This window comes from Eumetopias jubatus, unplaced genomic scaffold, assembly GCF_037043125.1.
Source record: "Eumetopias jubatus isolate StellerSeaLion01/CBP00866 unplaced genomic scaffold, mEumJub1_p1.0 scaffold_3, whole genome shotgun sequence".
Taxonomy (NCBI): Eukaryota; Metazoa; Chordata; class Mammalia; order Carnivora; family Otariidae; genus Eumetopias; species Eumetopias jubatus.
The window spans coordinates 16082380-16103499 of NW_028274809.1; the positions used below are offsets into that span (position 1 = coordinate 16082380).

General features: G+C 40.1%; 1 protein-coding gene across 5 annotated transcripts in view; it reads right to left on the bottom strand.

Moving 5' to 3' along the window:
• Window positions 1-21120, bottom strand: part of MOGAT1 (monoacylglycerol O-acyltransferase 1) — a 47839-nt gene that overhangs the window by 10617 nt on the left and 16102 nt on the right. For 4 of the 5 annotated variants that reach the window (XM_028105320.2, XM_028105325.2, XM_028105326.2 and 1 more), the window contains 3 exons: window positions 17367-17541; window positions 15810-16009; window positions 5188-5302 (listed from right to left, as the gene is read on the bottom strand). In XM_028105320.2, the coding sequence (XP_027961121.1) occupies window positions 5188-5302; window positions 15810-16009; window positions 17367-17541 (490 nt within the window). Of the gene's footprint in view, window positions 1-215; window positions 5303-15809; window positions 16010-17366; window positions 17542-21120 lie in introns of those variants that run through there. The other variant, XM_028105322.2, reaches the window with a different exon arrangement.

Below are 21120 nucleotides of genomic sequence, written 5' to 3' on the forward strand. Positions count from 1 at the left end.
CACTTTTTGGTTAGCCCTGCGCCGGCTTTCTGTTTCGTCTTTTCTCCCGTCAAGAGCACTCTCCAGGCCTGGCTCTTCAGTAGAGCAGCTTCAGTGCTCACAATACCACCGCAATTCCCTTGCCTGAGTCCACCCCCAGGTCCAAGCAGCTCCAGCCTTGGCAAGGCGTGGGCAGGAAAACCATCCCACTCAGCTACAACACCACGCTCACATGGTTACAACTTGGGCATAAAACACATTTATTGGTCAAAACTTTATAAACCAAGAGCATTTAAAAAGCACACAGCAACACGTCCAATACAGAAAATACAAAAATTCGCCATCTCCTATAAAGATTTTAACAAGAAATAAATTGTTATTTCACAGTTTTGAGCCATATAAAGAAGGAAACCCCTGGTGATGGGTATTAAAGAGGGCACATTATGCATGGAGCACTGGGTGTTATGTGCAAATAATGAGTCATGGAACCCTACATCAAAAACTAATGATGTCATGTATGGTGATTAACATAACACAATAAAAAAAAAAAAGAAGGAAACCTCTTCAATAAATGTCGCCAGTTTTTTTTAGAGAATGAAACTGTTTCTTAGGAACACCATGCCTAAAGGTCACTGGGCTCCTGGAGAAACCTCTGTAGCAATTTATGTTTTCCATATACTAAGAAAGGGAGACAGTCATTTGAACACTCCGCATATCCAGAGGAAGACAAGGGAGGATGGCAGAGGAAAAAGAAGTCTGCAGATAAAGCTCCATCTCCCACTAAATGTCATTACCATGAGAGAACAAGGGCCAGGCAGAGACCATAGAGAGAGAGCCAGAGGGGACCTTATAGAGATCATTCACTCCTAAGAGGAAGGAAAGAGCCCAGGGCACCCAGCCAGTTAGTGGAGGACCAGAGGCTAAAGGATTATTTGAAACAGAAGCCCCTGGAAGGTAGAAAAGAATAGCACAGCTGTGTTTTCTGGTTGTCTCTGCATGACTGTACCCCACATGGGACAGTTGGAAACCAACCAGAAAGACCGAGGGCTCCAAGTGGGTCTGGAAACGGAGCAGGGGAGAATTACACAGCCCTTGGGAATACAAGAAGGTCAGATTTATCTTTATTCTCAAGAGAGCCTAAGATAATTCTTAACCAGAATCTAAGAGCTGTTAAAAAAAAAAAAAAAAAAAAAAGCAGCTGTAACAACCCAGCTGGATGAAGCAAGAGCCAGAACGGGCTTAGGGCTGTCAGTACGGTGACAGATTTGCTTCCACCTCTGAGTAACGGGACTGCCTGGACCTGTATTAATGGTCACAACGTGACTGAGAGGGGAGATCCTTCACTCACCCTGGGCATAAAGCACTTTGCCTTATCCTGCTGCTCAATAAGTAAGGCTCTAGTGGATTAGCTTGTTGTTGAAAAACTTGGACGTTCCCCAGTGCACATCACCGAAATAGCTCTTGCAGAAGGAAAAAATCAACAATGCGGTGTACCGGTCTCAAAAAAGAAAAATGTTCTAGGTCCCAAGAAGACAGAGCTCTCTTCAGAGTTGTTAAATCTCTTGCATTTCAGGAGTATTTTTAATCATGCTCTGTGTTTGGACACTTGAGTTTTATAGGAGGGTTCACAGGTTGATTAATCCACAATTATCGAAGAGCCGTAGCTCCTCCTGTTCCCTCAGGGCAGAGGAATACGAACGTGGAGTGGGTGCCAATCCACATTAAGCCGCTGGGGTTCAACTGCTTCATCTGCAGAAGGACTGACGCCAGACACAAAGCCCGTTCTAGCTCTAGAACTTGGCTTCTATTGACACAGTCCATCAAACTTCCAGGTTAGCGCCATAAAAGCGTTCACCCTCCCACCCCCCAGAGAGCGCTGAAGGCCCACGCTCCGTGGGGGGAGGGGGGGCAGGATCAAAGGCACACAAAAGGCACACAAGATGCAGATTCTACTACCTCAGAACCCATCATCCCACGAGCAAACAATGGATGGAGTTAGACCTTCGCCTTCCCACATAAGATATTAAGGCACGAGGCTGTGTTTGGGAAGGATTGAGTCAAATAACTGATATATAAGGTATTTGACAAATTCCTTGGTTTTAAATATAAAAAGCTGCTTCTGTACTTGCCATCCTAGAGAAACTGGCACAACTAGGTGGTTATATGGAAGTCGCCTTGTTTCTTTTTTCCTTTGAAAAGATATACAAAATCTATTTGAAAGCAACTCTCCCAGCCCCAGAGATAGGCATTCTATCACTTAGTTTAAAAAAGACAAATACAGTATGAGGACTGGCCATCTTGGCTATTGGGGGGAAAAAAAACCCACCACCACCACCAATCAAAAAATCCCATCCACATTGTCTCTTGTCCAAGGAAAAGAAGACAGAGTAAATGCACCCAAAATGCGTTTTCCTATTTGTCACAAACCTTGGTGATTTGCATTGTGGGTGCGGTGGTTTGGAAGAATTGCCAAGTTACAGAAGCGTGGACATTGCATCTCGATTCTACCTTCTGTGCTTCCCAGGACAGAAGCGTACCTTCTCCTGAAGGTAGGGATTGTACTTTTAATGCTATGCACACAATAAAGGCTTACTCATCGTCCCTGAAGTATATGTACTTTGATTGTCTCCCTAGTCCCAGTGAAGGGTTTTCATAAATCATGCAGCATCTCTTGCCCTGGTTCCCCTTGGGACACAGCAAAACTGTCTGGCCTTCCTAAGGACCAAAGCTGCAACCTTCAATGTGAGCATAATCGACTTAGCTGGATATGGATAATAATTTCAATCCTTCTAGCTGTGAGACAAAGGAAATGACTCAGCCTGTGCCCAGTATTCAAGAGAAACAGGAGACAGAAATGTCCAAATTAAATCGTAAGTGCACATTTTCTCAAGGCAATTAGCGCAGTTTCTCTTACTGTGTCCTGGGGTTATTTTTCTTGCTGTTATTGTTTTGCTTTGCTGTTTAAATTTTATGTGCAATTGCAGAGTAGATGAGAATCTTTAAAACAGAGGCGACTTCTGTCACACTATATTAGTGAATACAATACATGGCTCCCACTTGTGCTGTAGCAAAAATTCATCTGCAATCTGTAGGACTTTTATTAAGGGACTTCTGGCTGGATTAAGATCTCTGGAGACCCAGAGAAAGAAAAAGAGATAAAATCCCTAATTTGTACCTAAAAATAAGATTTTTACAGATGCCAAAATTAAAGTTGCTGATGTCTGGATTTCTGAAACGGCAAAATTTTGAGATAAATTCATCAGAGCAAAACTTTTCTCATTTTTCAGCACCTCTGTTTTACTACATGTGGACTTTAACTGCTTCCTAGATGACCCAGCTGATGTTGGGGGGGTCAGCTTGGCCCCCACCACCAAGTACAAGATTAAAAATCATACCTTCATGAAATCACAAGAGACTATGTGCTGTGAGTGCTTAATAAGCTTCTCTAAAGGAATGAAATTCATGGGTTTTATAATAACTTAAAGGTCTTTATTGTTGTGGTTACGTGGCCTTCACAGCTCTCTTCTGAAGACTGACCCCTGACCAGTGGGGGGTGCGTCATTTTCCGTAAATGGTGCTCCCTGATGCCTGGCTGGGGTTGAGTAATACCAAAAAAGGATTTATAGTCAAATTTTCTGCATCTATGAAAAATAGGTTGTGCCCTATTCCCTGCTTCGATTACAAAATTGATCTAATTTCAAGGCCATGGGTCAGTGGACTCCTGGATTGCTCAACCAGCGTGAAGCCAAAGTGATGCTGGCCAAAACAACCTCAAATGGAAGCATGGAGGTTCACTTTTTCCTGTGTGAAATGCTCTCCTACTCAAGGCATTCCCCAGCACGGTTTTGTCTGGCTGATGCTGAACTCAGTCCAGGCTCTAGCCCAGGGCTTGGTCTTTTAAAAATCAGGGGCCTGAAGATATATTACTAGTAAGTGAGGACAACTCAGGGAAGGTGCCCCCAAATACCTAGAGTGGAGGAGAGAGAGAAGCAACAAGCAGCAATGGACATCATCTGGAGACTACACATTCTTCTTCCTTATGGTAATTGACAAGTAAGTCTTGTCGATTACTGTCCTGAGACAAACAGACCCAGCACATTCTCTCCTTCTGAAAGAGGGTCTTTTCTTAGAATAGGTTCATAAAAATTCTTCACCTTAAGGCAAAGGTGGTTTGTGGGTTCATCTATAAATACATTCACTAAACAAGTACTTATCTTGTGCCCGACCCAGGCACTGGGGAGAGGTCAATGCACAGGAGGAACAGGGTTCCCACTCTCGTGGACCAGACAGCTGTAACTGGGCACCTCACAACCAGAGAGTGCACTTCCTCTCATAGCTGGTCTTACTCAAAGAGGCCATTTGGGAAGAAAATTAAAACCATTTCTATTACCATGAAAACCTTTAGGAATTTTAATGTTCTAAAGCATGTCTCCCAAAAGACCTCCTTGTCTATATAGCAAATGAACATACTTCTGAGCAAATGACAAGCATGAATATTTCTAAGCATGAATAGAAATGAGGAGACATGCTCTCCTCCACATGGGCTTCCAGATGGTAGATTCATCCTATTTCAAAACCTGCATAAAAATTCTGCACTATTGTATAAAAATGCATTGGTTGATGTGACCTAAAGGATCAAATTATCTAACTCTGAAAAGTAACATTATTCACCAAAAAATGGTCTGTTCAAGCAGAAAAAAAGAAAGAAAGAAAGAAAGAAAGAAATGATCTCCTCTGGCTCGGTATGGAAAATTAGTTTACACACCGTCTCCTAACTATTCCAGCTGTGCTAAATAAGAACTGTCATATTTAGTGAAGACACCGCCTTAAATTCTTGTGATTTTGGTAAAAGGGTCTAATTATTTTTGGAAACTGTCATTTTTTTTTTTTTGAGCACACAAATAATCCTAAACCTTTTCTTACCCCAAGAAATGCTTGCACCTTCCCAAATGAGGAGGATTATTAGAAGGATTATAGTCATCTCCAACTTTCTTCTACAGTCACCCACTGTATTTTTATTTCCCACAGATACACATCAACATCTGTCACAAGTAATACTTTTCAGTTGCCACTTTGATTCCAGAGTCAAAGAAAAAAGTCCTTATTTAAAATATGTATCCTCCAATGGGATGTTCTCTCATCCTCTCAAATGCCTTCTCAGAGTATAGTTACTTAAAAATGAGAGTCTCGTGCTCAGGAATACCGTACTTCCTTTTGTGTGCCTCAAATAGTTTCCTTAGCTCTTCCATATAGGTCTGATGCAACTCCTCAATCTGCTCCGGGCTTGGGTGCAGAGTCTGATGAACAGGGATTGGGCGACCAACTGCAAAAACAGAGAACACAGCTGACATAAGAAAATGAAACCACTCCACCACAAACGGCTACCTCTCATGGACGGCTCCGGAAAGATCTACCAATCAGAATCTGTCAGTCCTGCCTGCTCCAATCCCTTGCTCATTTTACTGGCTGCCTCCAACAGTCACACCATCCCATTTGAGAACCAATAAAGAACTTTCCTTCTCCGCAGTCGCTGGAGTGGAAGGCCCCTGGTGGTTTTGACTTGAGTCAAGTGAACTACTGGGCTGACCACAGCTGTGAGGTTAAGAGGACATAGCTGTGTGCACACGTCACCAGCGTCACCAGCTCTGTCCCTCTCGTACAGCTGACAGCCCAGCCACAGTACCCTATTGAGACTGACTCCAAAGTCTCGAGTCGTGAGGCATCAGCCCTCTCCTCTGACTCTTTTTAATGTCCTTCTAAAAATTTAAGGAATGTATATCTTCCAGCTAAGAATCTGTATTAGAAAACACACACAATCACAAGAATCCCACTGTTAAGAGTGGAAAACAAAACCAAGCAGAAGTCTCAGTAGAAAATTTATTAAATAAACCACAGAACACTCATGCAACAGAATCCTAGGCAGCAATTTTTTTAAAAAATGAAATTATATGTATACACATACATACACACACACATCGAGGTCTAAAATGTATGAAGTGGGGGGGGGAGTTGCAAAATAATACAGTATGATCCCATTTGTGAAAAGATATTTATATTCCTAGGTGCATAATAAGCTTTAGTGCATTTAAAAAGTCTAGAGAGAGAGAGAGACTAATAACCATTACCTCCAGGAAGGAAGGAAGGTAGAGATGGGGGACTTTTCACTTTATCTGTATGGTAGGAGTTTTCTACAATGAGAATGCATTTGTGTTTTACCTGTAATTAAAAATGAGCTAATTATTATGTAACCTGGCAACGTTTATACATATTTAAAAAGGTGTTTAGAGTATGTCTCAGACTGTTTGCAACTACAAGATACACGTGGCTTTGGCACCTGCTTTCCTGGGTCCTCCCCGCTCACTGCGCCCCCTGCTGCTCACTGATGCCAAGAGTTGAAAACCTACAGGATGTTCGGTGACGTGCTGGGCAGCAAACAGCTTCTTATTACCCTCTATTAACTTGGGTATGAGGTCAAGTGGGGCCGTAGGTAATGGAATGGAACTCAAGAGTGGAGAGAGGAGGTTTCCTCTGGCATACTCTAGGTTGTTCCGGGCTACATCCAAGGTTCAAATCCACGTCAGTAACAGAAAGTGGTGAGTTAAGGGAAAACCAAGAAATGTTAACGCAGAAAGAAAGAAGGAAGTGATAAATGACATCAGTATGGGAGGTAAGGGGGCACGGAGAAGAGGGTGATACACCACACATACATATATAACAAAACGTATTACTAAGATTATCTATCTATTTAATGTTGCAGTAAGGAGACAAATAGAGACATACCTAGTAGATACATACCACCTTACTGCAGTATGAATATTCTCCAACTGCTAAGTTTTTACTCAGATACAGCCTCAAGAATCTCACATACAGTTCTCTTTTGATAGCCTGGATGTCAAATTTACAGAGAGTGGACATCAGTCCTTTGTAACTCAAGAGAAAGAACAGGAACTGTCTTGCTGTCATTTGTAGTTGGAAATACAGATGAGGAGAGGCTAATGGGGTGACAGTATAGAATAGGAGCTGGTGCTCGACAAAGGGCGCTAGACTAGACCAGTACACTGAGCTAGTAAGTTTTCTCCTCGCTGGCCTTACTTCTTACATCCACAGGATAAAAATGTAGAACTCAATGATCTTGAAGCCTCCTCCTAACTCTGACCTTTTTGTTTCAAGAAAAAAAACTGAGAAATCTACATGTGAATTGAGAATCTATTAGGCAATGTCAATAGACTAGCAAATTCACAGTTTTACAGAACTAGCTCCTGGTAAGTGAAATTGACCAAAAAGAAAGGTCAAGTGCAACTATTCAAGGTGGGTGGGTGGGGGACTTAGAAAGAGACTTAGTGGTCTGAGAAGCTGAAGTGTGTTGTTCCCAGCTTAATTAAGACTCGTGAATTTTGAATTATTAATTAAGTCTTACTTCCTATCAGCTATACTACAGCTAATTTCAATCCTGTTCTTATTCATGGGCTCACTCTATTTCAGATGGTTCTTCCAGAGAGCTCAAACATGCCCATGACTTCTCCCTTTAAAGTGGGAGATGGGCAGCTTCATCCTTGCCTTTCTCTTGTTTACCTGTAGAGAAACAGAGATGCTGGAAATTCCCAAACTATACAAAAAGAACGGGAATTTAGGATGTAAAGCCAGTTCTCCTGCCCCTCCTACTAACCCAAAATTGGATTAGAGAGTAAGAAATCATTCTCAATTACTTGTTAGGGATAAAGACAGAGGTCACAAAACAAAAACTTGCAAATCTGAGAAGGGTCCCCAGAGCCCTAGAAAACCAAAATTCATTCTCTCTCTCTCTCTCTCTCTCTCTCTCTCTCTCTCCAAAAAGGAGATTCTTTACTACTAAGGAGAAGAAAACAAAGCTAAGACTAGTTAGTTGCAAATTGCCCTGTAACTCTCTTTTTACAACACAAAGGAAAAAACCAGCTGCATCAGGCTGCTCTTGCAAATAGAACTCCTTGCCCTGGAAAAATCAATCATCATCTCCTTGTGGCAAAGTCAGGAATCATAGTGCTCCTGTTTGTTTCAGTGCTTTTTATAGCTGGCGTGCATGTTTGTTCCATTTTCCAATTCCATCCAGCAATTCAAGATTAGTTATGCACTTACAGGCTCACACGGCAGTCTCGCCCTATTTCTACGGTGCTGTGTTGTAGTTAACCAAGATGAAGAATGAGCAGCTTCATAGGACACTGCATACACGGCTGGAGAGGAATTTGGAAATGGGCATGATTTTCTTCTCGTTGAGGCAAAGAGTAAATCTCTGGCAGTAAGAGGTATTTCCTCTATTTTTCTTTAATTATGAAAATTCCACAGAGTTTATCGCTCTAACAGTCTCACACAGGAATTAGTCTTTCTCTGGATGCTACACGAGACAAAGGCCAGCCTGTTGGCAGAGGGGGTTGGGAAGAGTCAAAATGTGGGTGCCAATGAAACCTGAGTTTACTGAACCTGTGACTTATGGTGGAGGCTCAAATATGCCGGATGTGAGGAGAGAGAGAGAGAGAGAGAGAGAGAACGCATTTCCATATATTTGCTGAACATTTAACAGGTTGTATTGGGCACCATGTTAATCCCATTAACATTTTTATCTCCTTATATCGCTACTTTACATTTAAATTTAAATTAGGTTCCCTTCCTTTCTTTGTATTTCAGAGAATCCCTTAGCCTGCTTCCCACCCCCATCAGGATATAATAATGACTTGAAATACAATGGACCACTTTGTCCTCAAGTGGTTTCAAACCAGTTTTATTTTATTAAAATACATTCCTTTCCCTATCTTTATGTTAAAAAATTCAAAATTATAGAAAGAATAAGCACTTGCATACTCTTCCTCTAGACTCACCAGTTTTGAACATTTTGTGCATACCCCCGTGCGTATTTACATACGTGTTATTTTTATTTTTGTAGACCTGTTTGAAAATAAGTTGCAGACATCAATGGTTCAATTGCGTTACCATCCCTAAATATTTCGGCATGAAGTACCTAAGAACAAAACCCCTGTCCTTTTTAACAACACCATTATCATACCCAAGGAACTTAACTCTGTACGATATTAATTTTGTACTGAATCCACATTCAAACTTGATGAGTTGTCTCCATGATATCCCTACAGTTGCTTCCCTGCCACCCCCCGCCCCCATGACAGCTGTTGTGTCTTTGAGTTCTCTCGTCCTTTTGGTCTTTTATGACATTAATATTTTTAAAGAATCCAGGCCAGTTGTTTAATACAAAGTCTCACAATCTGAATTTGTTTCCTCATGATTTGATTCAGATGAACACTTTGGCAAGAATACTTATACAGGGAGATGGAAACACATTTAATAGCTCTCAACAATCTGGCCAGGAAGTCTCCTGCACCAGCCCGTACTCTCCTAGCACCTGGGGCCTACGGAGCACTTTCCCACGTACCGTATCATTTGATCCCCAGCATAACCCTAAGACAAGACAGGACAATTATAATAGTCTCTTCTTCAGAGTCGTAAAATCTGAGGCTCAGGGATGAGAAATGAAACCACCTAAGTCACTAAGAATCAGACTCCAAGTCCACATTACTTCCTTCTGTAAATTTAGTTGATGCATGATACAAACAGCTTCTAGATGTCAATATTGGTTTGTGTGGCCGGTGCCTGAGCGTTAGACGCTACCATCATGTTGGGCCTACAATGGAAAGAACCAATTTCTTAATGGCAGTGATTATATTTTTCAGTTTTACCATAAATGTAAAAATGAAACAAACACTTCTATCACATCCATAATCAAAAGGCAGGCCAAGGAGTTACGAAGTCAGCTGAAGTTGTGAGGCTGGACAGAATGGGAAGGGAGCCCTTCCTCAGGCCACATGCAAACACAGCTGATAAGCCTCTCTGGAGAGGAGAATTCAAATAATCTAATTGGGAGGAGGGAGGGACAACTAATTAATACAGAAGGAATACTAGAGCTAGAAAACCACCAGTTTGCAGCCATGACTGCCTTAATCAATTCAGGCAAGAATTATCAATGGATATTAAAGCCATCAAGTCAAGTCTGATGAACAGAATAATTACACAGTGTCTAAGTAACACTAACCCAGGTTACTTGTTAATGAAAAGGAGAAAGTCTTTATAAATATAATACATATAATATATACTTATGTATATAAACATAAAAGATTTCTGTAGATTAATCTTTGTGATTTAACTTTATAGTAGAGAAATCTGGTAAACACCCCCACTCAAGTGATCAAAATGAGTACAGCCAACAATGGGGGAAACTGACATCAAGAGCCTCTTGATATGATGTACTGAGGAAGACACATCATTTCTGTGGAATTCTTGCCACAAATGTGTAACTGTAATATAATCATGATAAGACAGACCAACCCAAGTTGACCTACAAACCACTGCCTACAAACCACTGACCTATACTCCTCCAAACTGCCCATGTCATAAAGACAAAAGGACGTTGAAAAACAAATCCAGTTTGGAGCAGGTTGAAGAGATGTGAAAATTAAATGCAATGTATGATCCTGTTGAGGGAAAAAACACTCGACCCCTACCCCCAATACCCTCCAAAAGCACAGCTAACAAGGAAATTATTGTGGCAATTCGTGAAGTTTACACTGTACACTGGCTAACAGTACTTTATCAATGTTCAATTTCCTAAATTGCACTGACATTATCGAGGAGAATCATCTTGCTCTTAAGCAAGATACATAGGAGCAAAAGTCATGATGTCTGCACACACTCAAACAGTTTACTTATAACAATAGTAAAGAGTGTATTTATTACACCATTAAAGAGTGATAAAAACCGTAGCAAAATATTACCAACTGGTGAGTGTGGGAGAAAGGCACAGAGGAGTTCATTTTACTACTCATGAAACTTTTCTGAACCTTTGAAATTTTTCAACATAAACTTTTAAAAATTAAAATCCACACGTACCATGATACACGAAACCTCCCCCTTTCAATGGCAAGTTCCCTTGTCTCTCACTTTCTTCCCCAAACATTCAACTTCCCATCATAACCGTACTGACTCAACAACTTGAATTTAACATTAGCTTCCCTTAAAATTTTTAACGGGTACTTGTTAGATATTTGAAAACTTACAAATTATAATCAGAAAGGCATAACTAAATAATGAATTGTTTACAAATGTGTCTTGAGTCCCTATCCTGCCGGCACTGGAAATAGCGCAGAAAACAGTAAGACAAAAATCCCTGTTCTCACCGAGCTCTGTATCGTAGAAACAAACAAAGCAATTCCAAGGAACTGCAATTCTTTACACATTGTTCTTAGAGTCTAAACTTCTTTCAATTACCCATCCTGGGTATCATGATGGATGTGATATTTAAATCAGTTTCTCTCCATTATTTATGTAACGAAACACAATATATGTGAACATTTTATTATATTTTGATAAACTGACAATAACAAAATATATAAATTACATACTATTTGTGAAATGTGTAAAGAAAATATATGGTATCTTCTTTTTTTACTTTTTTATTAAATTTTTTACTTTAATTCCAGTATAGTTAACGTACAGTGTTATATTAGTTTCCGTTGCACAATATTCAACACTTCTATACATTACTCAGTGCTCATCACAAGCGTACTCTTAATCCCTATCACCTATTTCCTCCATTGCCCCCCCCACCGACCTGTCCTCTGTCCATTCTCTATAGCTAAGAGACTGTTTCTTGGTTTCTTCTTTTTCTTTGCTTGTTTGTTTTGCTTCTTAAACTCCACATATGGTGAGATCATATGGTATTTGTCTTCCTTTGGCTTATTTTGCTTAGCATTATACTCTAGCTCCATCCATGTTGTTGAAAATGGCAAGATTTCATTCTTTTTTACAGCTGAATAACATTCCACAGTATATATACACCACATCTTCTTTATCCATTCATCTATAGATGGATATGTGGGCTGCTTCCATAACTTGGCTATTGTAAATAATGCTGCAATAAACACAGGGGTGCTTGTATCCCTTTTAATTAGTGTTTTTGTATTTTTTGGGGTAAATACCCAGTAGTGCAATTACTGAGCCATAAGGTAGTTCCATTTTCAACTTTTTGAAGAACCTCCATACTGTTTTCCCCAGTGGCTGCATCAGTTTGCATTCCTACCAGCAGCACAAAGGATTCCCCTTTCTCTACATCCTCACCAACACTTGTTGTTTCTTGTGTTTTTTATTTTAGCCATTCTGAAGGGTGTGAGGTGATATCTCTTTGTAGTTTTGATTTGCATTTCCCTGATGATGAGTGATGTCGAGCACCATTTCATGTGTCTGTTGGCCAGTTGTATTTCCTCTTTGGAGAAACATTTTTTTCATGTCTTCTGCCCATTTTTTCATTGGATTGTTTTTTGGGAGTTAAGTTGTATAACTTCTTTATATATTTTGGATACTAACCCTTTATCAGAGATGTCATTTGGAAATATCTTCTTCCATTCAGTAGGCTTTTAGTTTTGTTGATTGTTTCCTTTGCTATGCAGATGCTAATATATGGTATCTTCTTTACAAATTATTTCCAGTCAGTGACCCTCAGCTAAGGGGAAAGATGGGTGGCTCAGTCAGTTAAGCATCTGACTTCAGCTCGGGTCATGATCTCAGGGTCCTGGGATCAAGCCCCAGGCTCCATGCTAGTGAGGAGTCTGCCTGTCCCTTTCCCTCTGCCCTTCCCCCCACTTGTGTATGCGCACTCTCTCTCAAATAAATAAATAAAATCTTTAAAAAAAATAGGAAAGACGGTTCTGATGGAGGATGCAGAGAAACCTGATGGTTTAGCAAGGTGTAGTATAAGAAGTATGCAGAGAGGGTTAAGTGTGACCTGATGATGGCATTTTGGATTTAATGAGATCACATTTTTAAGAGGATTCAATTAGTAGGATATTAACAGACAAAACCCTTACAGTGTTAGTAATGCTCACTGTATTTGAGAATCACTAACACTGAAATGAATGCTCTGAGGTCACTGAGGAAGTAAGGTCTCACAGGTGTGTGGGGAGGCTGTAGGATGGAGAACCTGAGCATCTCCAGACAGCTGTGGGTGCGAGGATTATAGATGAAATGATGATTTAACTAACTGAACTAATATTTACTGAGTTCTTATGAGGTAGAGTTAAGTTCACAAACTCTTATTTAAATGAAAGGGGAGCAGAAGGACCACAAAACAACTTGCTGGTCTCAACTCTACCTGATCTGCCTGGGCTGTGTCAGCAAGTCAGCAAAGAACTCTGAGTTTGAAGTGCATTGATTTAAAATAGAACTGAACAGGGGCGCCTGGGTGGCTCAGTCGTTAAGCATCTGCCTTCGGCTCAGGTCTTGATCCCAGGGTCCTGGGATCGAGCCTCACATCGGGCTCCCTGCTCCACGGGGAAGCCTGCTTCTCCCTCTCCCACTCCCCCTGCTTGTGTTCCCTCTCTCGCTAAGTCTTTCTCTGTCAAATAAATAAATAAAATCTTTAAAAAAAAAAATAGAACTCAACATAGTAACTTAGATCACTGTTACCATATCGCATTGCACTGGATTGATATGTAGCTTTGCTTCTGTTTATGGAATTGTCAATATTCTATCCTCACATGTGTTATTTCAAATACAAGTCTTCATTTTATTTATTTATTTATTTATTTTTAAAGGAGGCTCCACGCCCAATGTGTGGCTTGAATTCCTGACCCACAGATCGAGAGTCATGTGCTCTACCAACTAACCAGCCAGGCATCCCCCAAATAAAAGTCTTTAGATGCACATAGTCTGTGAAGGTCTGGTTCACCCAAATCAGGTTGCTCTTAATCTGTCTGACTCCCACTCTGCCACCATAAAATCAAACTCATGGTAGCTGAGACTTTATGTAAACGTTCATATTCTCAGCTTGGTTTTTTTTTTTATTGATAAACCACCATTTATTTATCAATTTCCTTAATAGAGATGTAGGCTATAATTTTTCACTATTACAAACATTATTATATTGAGAATTTGTGGGGGGGTTATTAATTTTATTTTATTATGTATGTGAGTCATCATACATTATATCACTAGTTTTTGATGTAGTGTTCCATGATTCATTGTTTGCGTATAATACCCAGTGCTCCATGCAATACATGCCCTCCTTAATACCCATCACCGGGCTAACCCATCCCCCCACCCCTCTCCCCTCTAAAACCCTCAGTTTGTTTCTCAGAGTCCATAGTCTCTCATGGATTATCTCCCCCTCCGATTTCCCCCCCTTCATTTTTCCCTTCCTACTATCTTCTTCTTCTTCTTCTTTTTTTTTTTTTTTGACATATAACGTATTATTTGTTTCAGAGGTACAGGTCTGTGATTCTCAGCTTGGTTTTTAAAAGGCTTCAAATAACAGCAGGATACTGAGGATGCTAGAGACTAGATATGCTATTTCTGATGTGATCATTTGGGAGGTAGGCTGAAGAGTGGACTGAAGCAATTTTCTCTTATTCTAAGTCTTGAAGAAAAACGCATTAGACAGGCATGAGTGAAGACCAGAGTTCTAGGTTTTCTAGTCGCAACAATGAATTCCGATTCGGTCATTTCCATTTGACCCCTGACCAATTAATTATTTGTCAGTAGGTTTATAATTAGGCTGTATCATAGGATGACCACTTTACTTAAAACTACAGTTTACCCCCATAGAGGCGATAACTATAACCATTTAAATCAACAAAATACACTTGGCTTTCAACATCAACAACTTACTTCATGTGTGTATGAGTTATATTTAATTAAACTTTTAGCTCCTAAAAATCATGTCTTTCAATTTTCCTCATATCCCCAAAAATGCCAACTACAGTACTTTGCACATAAGGGACCAAAAATTACTACTTAATATCACAGCAAAGAAAAATCACGGTCTAACCCATGTTGATTATCTGGTTAAAAAATATATATTATGCCAAAGAAATATAACCAGTTTATCTTGGAAAAACACAATTGCAAACTTATCTCCATGTTCCCATTACACTAACTAATCAACAGTCTGTTAACATTCCATTTGAATTAAATACCTCATTTAAAAATAGTGTCATGTGACTGCACGTGACATGCAAAGCTCTCAGAAACTGACAGTAAATAGTAAAATCCTATTCTAATGAAACAGATCTAAAAACATTCTGAATGTATTTTAATGGACTACCATGGTGAAACTATTACTTCCAGGTTTAGATGAAGTATACAGTTTTGTTAACTATGCTACTGGCATCTGGCTCTGCACTTTCTCCTGCTCAGCAATCCAGGTCCTTTTCAGTGTGAAGAGCTAATTACTCTGCTCCTCAGTCTTTCCATCAACAATCTGTCACCTTCCTCCCCCATCTCAATTCCCCACAATGTACCACTTTTTAAAACAAAATCAGTTCATATTAGAATACATATAAAAATAGCAAGAGGCCCCCCAAAATGTTTTTGCTACAGAAACTAGTGCCCAGGTGAATTGCACATGATGAAGATTTCTATTACACAGAAATCTGCATTGATTAATAGACTGATATAATGTGTTCATCAAAGAATTGCTACGTTACAATCTGCTGGTACAGAGAAATAAATTCATATAAAGTACTAGGAACTTTATGTCTAAATTGGATTCTCCCCGTTGTAGTTCAATAGTAGTATTCTTGAAAGTAATCAATTTCCAAGTGGAAAATACAGTCATTTCTTAGCTAAAAGGCATACCATAAATGAAGCTCAAATCACATCTATAGGATTCTTATTTTAGGAAGTTCTTAATCAAAGCCACTTCTCTTGCATTAGCCCTGCAATCAATAACAATAACGTTGCTCAAAGTAAGGTAATACTTTTACTTATTCTAACAAGCCTTTAGTCTTCGATAGACATACCAACAGTGTGGATAGGTTTCCTATAGGGCATCAGGCCAAAATTGTATTGAAAAATTCCTCTGGCATGGAACAGCGGCAAAGCAAACCCCATGATCTTCTGTAGCTTCTCTTGCACAATTCGAAGCCATGAGCCTTCAGGGTTGTTAACTTGTTTAAATAGCTCATTTTCTCCAAAAGAAAACACCGGGACCAAGGAGGCGCTACAAATAAAGCGGAACAATACAAATTTTTAAGGAAAACGATTTAAGTATTTTATTCTGTTCAGATGACTTTTGCAACATATCCCAACAATTTTTCTTTTTTTCTTTCAATCTCTTTATTCATTTATTTATTTTAATTATTATGTTCAAATAGCCAGCATATAGTACATCATTAGTTTTTGATGTAGTGTTCAATGATTGGGCACGCGTTGTGATGGGCACTGGGTGTTGTACGCTGATGAATCACTGAACCAAGAATTTTTCAATGTTCCCATGTCTCCCTATACTGCTAATTTCATGTTCCACACAATGAAACTGACTTATACTTGAAATCCTTTGGGGCAGGGTGCCTGGGTGTCTCAGTCGTTAAGCATCTGCCTTTGGCTCAGGTCATGATCCCAGGGTCCTAGGATCGAGCCCTGCATCGGGCTCCTTATTCCGTGGGAAGCCTGCTTCTCCCTCTCCCACTCCCCCTGCTTGTGTTCCCTCTCTTGCTGTGTCTCTCTTTGTCAAAAAATAAATAAAATCTTAAAAAAAAAAAAAAAAGAAATCCTTTGGGGCAGTACTTCAGCAGCTTAGCGATTCGTGGTATTTTATTCCATAGAAAAATCAAGGCTCTGGGAAGCTTCCTTTCCACCTAGAGTCCAGACCATGATTCGTTTGTTCATTTGACTGGAAATTTATACTCCGTATATAAAATTTTGTACTTTTTATTTGTTTGCTTTTTAAATTATTTATTTATTTATTTTTAAGATTTTATTTATTTATTTGACAGAGAGAGGAGACAGCGAGAGAGGGAACACAAGCAGGGGGAGTGGGAGAGGGAGAAGCAGGCTTCCCGCCGAGCAGGGAGCCCGATGCGGGGCTTGATCCCATCATGACCTGAGCCAAAGGCAGACGCTTAATGACTGAGTCACCCAGGTGCCCTGTTTGCTTTTTTAAAAAAAGATTTTATTTATTTACTTGAGAGAGAGAGAAAATGAGTAGGGGGGAAGAGTCAGAGAGAAAGGGAAAAGCAGACTCCCTGCTGAGCAGGGAGCCCAATGCAGGGCTCAATCCCAGGATCCTAGGATCATGACCTGAGCTGAAGGCAGATGCCCAACAGACTGAGCCACCCAGGTGCCCGTTTGCTTTGTTTTTAAAGGTGAGTTTAACTTCTGGATGCCATGGCGTTGAACTACCTTAGGGGGGAGGTTGTATGCCATTTCCCATGAACATCCAAATCTGCTTTTATTGGAAGGTCAGCTAAGAGGAAGTCTGTCTTTAAGGACTGGAAAAAATTACTTTATTTCTTTGTGTTCATTTAATAACACCTTAACTTCTCTGACCCAAGTACCTGAAATGAGAAGCTACTTACCCATGGGTCAAAGCAATTTTAACAAATCCTTTCCGTTGGCGGATGAACAGAGTAAATTTTCCAGGATGGGCATCCAGTGATTCCTCTGCACCCCCAAGAACAATGATTGAAATGTTTCCACCTTCCTCCTTGCTCAGCACATGGGACACACTTTTCTTAGAAACTGAGACTGACCCTTAGTGAATAAAACAAAAGGGCTAAGTATTTATCTTAAAAATTAAAATATTTTTGTCATAATATTCAATGGCATCAGTGAATATTTAACAAAATTCCCTAGAACATCTTGCTTAAAATTTTGTCACAGCCAGATCTTTGGTAATATATTTCATTCATAAAATATAACATTTTGTCAGGTGATTGGGTTAGGTCTTTAAAATGTCATTTGTTATTAGATCTACCACTTATTTGGGTAGGCTGTAGGCTGCTCAACTCTAGGGACTCTATTCATATTGCACTATAAGTGAAAGGTGCCCTCTGCAGTTGTTCAGTGCACAACCTGCATCACTGTATGTGGTGACCTTGATCACTACTCTGGTGAATCCTGGCTCAGAACCAAAAAGCATATCCTTTAGAAGAGGTTGCACTGGGTCTTCTGAACACACAAGGGCCTGTTTTCAGATATTTTATGTGGATTCTTGTTTCCCAAACCTAGATTTATAATGTAAATGATTTCAAAAATTCAGACATTTGACAAATAACCAGATCTTTACATGGTTCCAAAATGTCTAGTCTGACTTTGATAAGTTGTTTATTTAAGATAGTTATATAATTGTTTGGTCTTTGTACCAGGCTTTCCCACATAAAAATAACTTTAAAAATTCGTTTTCAGATTTTGAATGTACTATGTACTCTTGGAGGAAAAGGCCATGAACTCTTAAAGGGAAAAAAAATGAAAATACAAGCCACTCATGACCTACTGTATTAAAGAGATAATTGCTTTTTAAAGTCTTATTGTTTCCTTCCATTCATGGCTTTATCCATTTTTTTTAGTCATAAGAGAATGTGTCAGACAGGCTTTATTAAGACACAACACACCTCATTTCTCAAAGGACGATTATATGCTCATTTTAGTGTAAGTGCCTATTACTGGGGGAATATAAAATAATGCAGGATTCTGAGTGACCAACCACCTACTAAAGAGGCAGAGGGTGGTGGGTTAGAGGGTAGAGTACCTGAGTCTCAATGGGTTTGAATTTCTACTGGGTTCAAGGCATGGCCATTCCACTCTGCATGCCCTGAGTGGGAGCTGGAGGCATAACTTCCATTGGAAAGAGGGCCTTCTGAGTTTCTAGACACCAGCTCTCCTCTGGCCATTTCTCAATTCCCTCTCTGGGCTACCTTTATAGGCCATCCTTAACTGCTGCTATGTCTTAGGGCTCTAAGAACTACATATTTGTATTCCTCTAAAATTTCTATGTTGAAACCCTAATCCCCAGTAGGATGGTATTAAGAGGTAGGGCCTTTGGAAAGTAATTAGGTCATGAGAATGTTTTAGCCCCCAAGATGGGATCAGTGTCCTTATAAAAAGAGGAAGAGAGGCAGGGTGCTATCTCTCTGTCATGTGAGGACATAACAAGATGGCTGCCCGCAAGTCAGGAAAGGAGCTCTAACCAGACACCAGATCTGCCAGCACCTTGATCTTGGACATCCAGCCTCCAGAACAGTGAGAAATAACTATCTATTATTTAAGTCACCCAGTCAATAGCATTCTGTTATAGCAGGCTAAGACAGGCTCCTTCATAGTCTCTAATATCTTCTAATGTTATCTACATACATGGATTCAAATACCACTTATGTGGGCTGAGTTCTCCCAAATCTATCTCCTGGGACCTCTTCTTCCTGAGGCTCTACACCCACACTTCCCAATGGCCCAATGAACATGTCTACCTTGCCAACTCAAAGACACCTCAAACTCCATGTTTCCAGACCCAATGCACTGTATTCTTCTTGCAACACTACCCCTCAAGGTGAATGGGACCATCATCTGTCTTGTTGCGCAAGTCAGAGATGTAGGCTCCTCCCAAACATATTCCCCTCTTCTTAGCAACCATGTTGACTCCATTCATTCCTTCGTTCAAAACACTTATTGAGCACCTGCTCCAGGCGAGACACTGGGCTAGATGCTGATCATACGACATACACAGTTGCTACCTTCCTAAGGCTGCATCAATCACTACGTCTTGTCGAATCCATCAGCTGTTTTCCATATCGACCTCCTCTGGGCTCTATACGTGGCTGTTGTGATCTGATCTCTGCTACCTGTAGAGCCTTACTGGGCACATGGGAAGGAACGTGAGCCTCGAAACACAGAATGTGCCCTGGCTGACACCTGATGAGTAGAGAGTCACCAAAATGGACCAAGAGGGAAAGTTTGGAGGGGGGACTTACAGGGACTTATAGTGATGGAAATCCCATGGGTAAGAGCAAAAGAGGAAAACAGGCACTGGTCAGCAGAGGACCTCTGAAATTCTACTGCTTCTTTACTACATGGGTTTGGTACACATGTCTGTCTGTCTTTCACACCCAGAGAGGCAACCACCAAGAAAGGCAGAGAGTAAAAGGGCAGCCTTGGACCAGAGCCTGTCCTGGAAGCTGGTTCTAGAAAAAAATTGAGAACTCTCCAAATTTTGAGATAAGGACGCCCTGAAACTCTACCAGCTACAAATTTGGATATTTTTATTTAGCTTTTAGGATATCTCAGCTTATAGCAAAAAGGAAAAGATCTCATGATATCATAAGCCAGAGAGAACAGACAAGTTTCATCTCAAATGCCAGCTCAAGCAAATGGCAATGACTCTGAGGGCACTATATGGAGAAAGACTCTTAAGGTTGATTATATGTATCTGACGTGGCCACGGAGAGGGGTGTACCTACATCTCCTGTACCATAAATTTGCCACACTTACCACTACCCAACCTCACTTGTGGCTGGAATCAGCAAACAGTATACTGTAAATGTATTTCTGTGCTTTTCTGAAATTTAAAAAATTTCCCTTTAATTTTTTTCCTTTTATAAAACTAACCCAATCGATGTCGGCAAAACAAGGAAGGGTTTGTTTTTGTTGTTGTTGTTTTTGCCTATATAGTAGTTTCGAGGTTTGGTGCGCCCTCTAGAGGCCAGACGCAGTGACAGCCAGACTGGACCAAGAGCCCAGCGCCATATGGGTGAAGGTCCATACACAGAACCTGAAAACCCAGCCAGGGATCCTGGTCCTCTAGTGCTTAGTGATTTCCTATCAGGTATATAATGACAACAGAGACTTGAGAAATTAATAGGAAGTAATGAAAACCTGGAAGACCCTGGAAAATTCTATCTCTGAATATCTACTTATTCATCCTGAAATTGTAAAATTTTTTTGAAATTATAAGTTTTCAAAAAGAGACTATCTACTTTTCTTTATATCCAAGAAATGCAACACAACAATAGTTAATGTAGACGATAAACATAAAGCACTCTGTAAGGTAGTGTAGTTCATGCTGAGTCATTAAGTTGGTCAAGTTAGAAAACCAAATAAACTGAATCCCTCAAATTGACGTGAGAACTGTTAACACAAGCTTAGCCTCTGTGCACACTCATATAGTGTCTTTATAGCGTTTCAGCTAAATTTTATTCTTGGAATTGGTAGAATTATGGTTTCATTAATCAAAGAGTCTTCCACCAGCTCAGTTCATTCAATAGAATGAACTCATTTCTAAGCCAAGTTCTATTTAATCTGGGAAGAAAAAGATTAAGTATGCTTCATTTATATACGGCC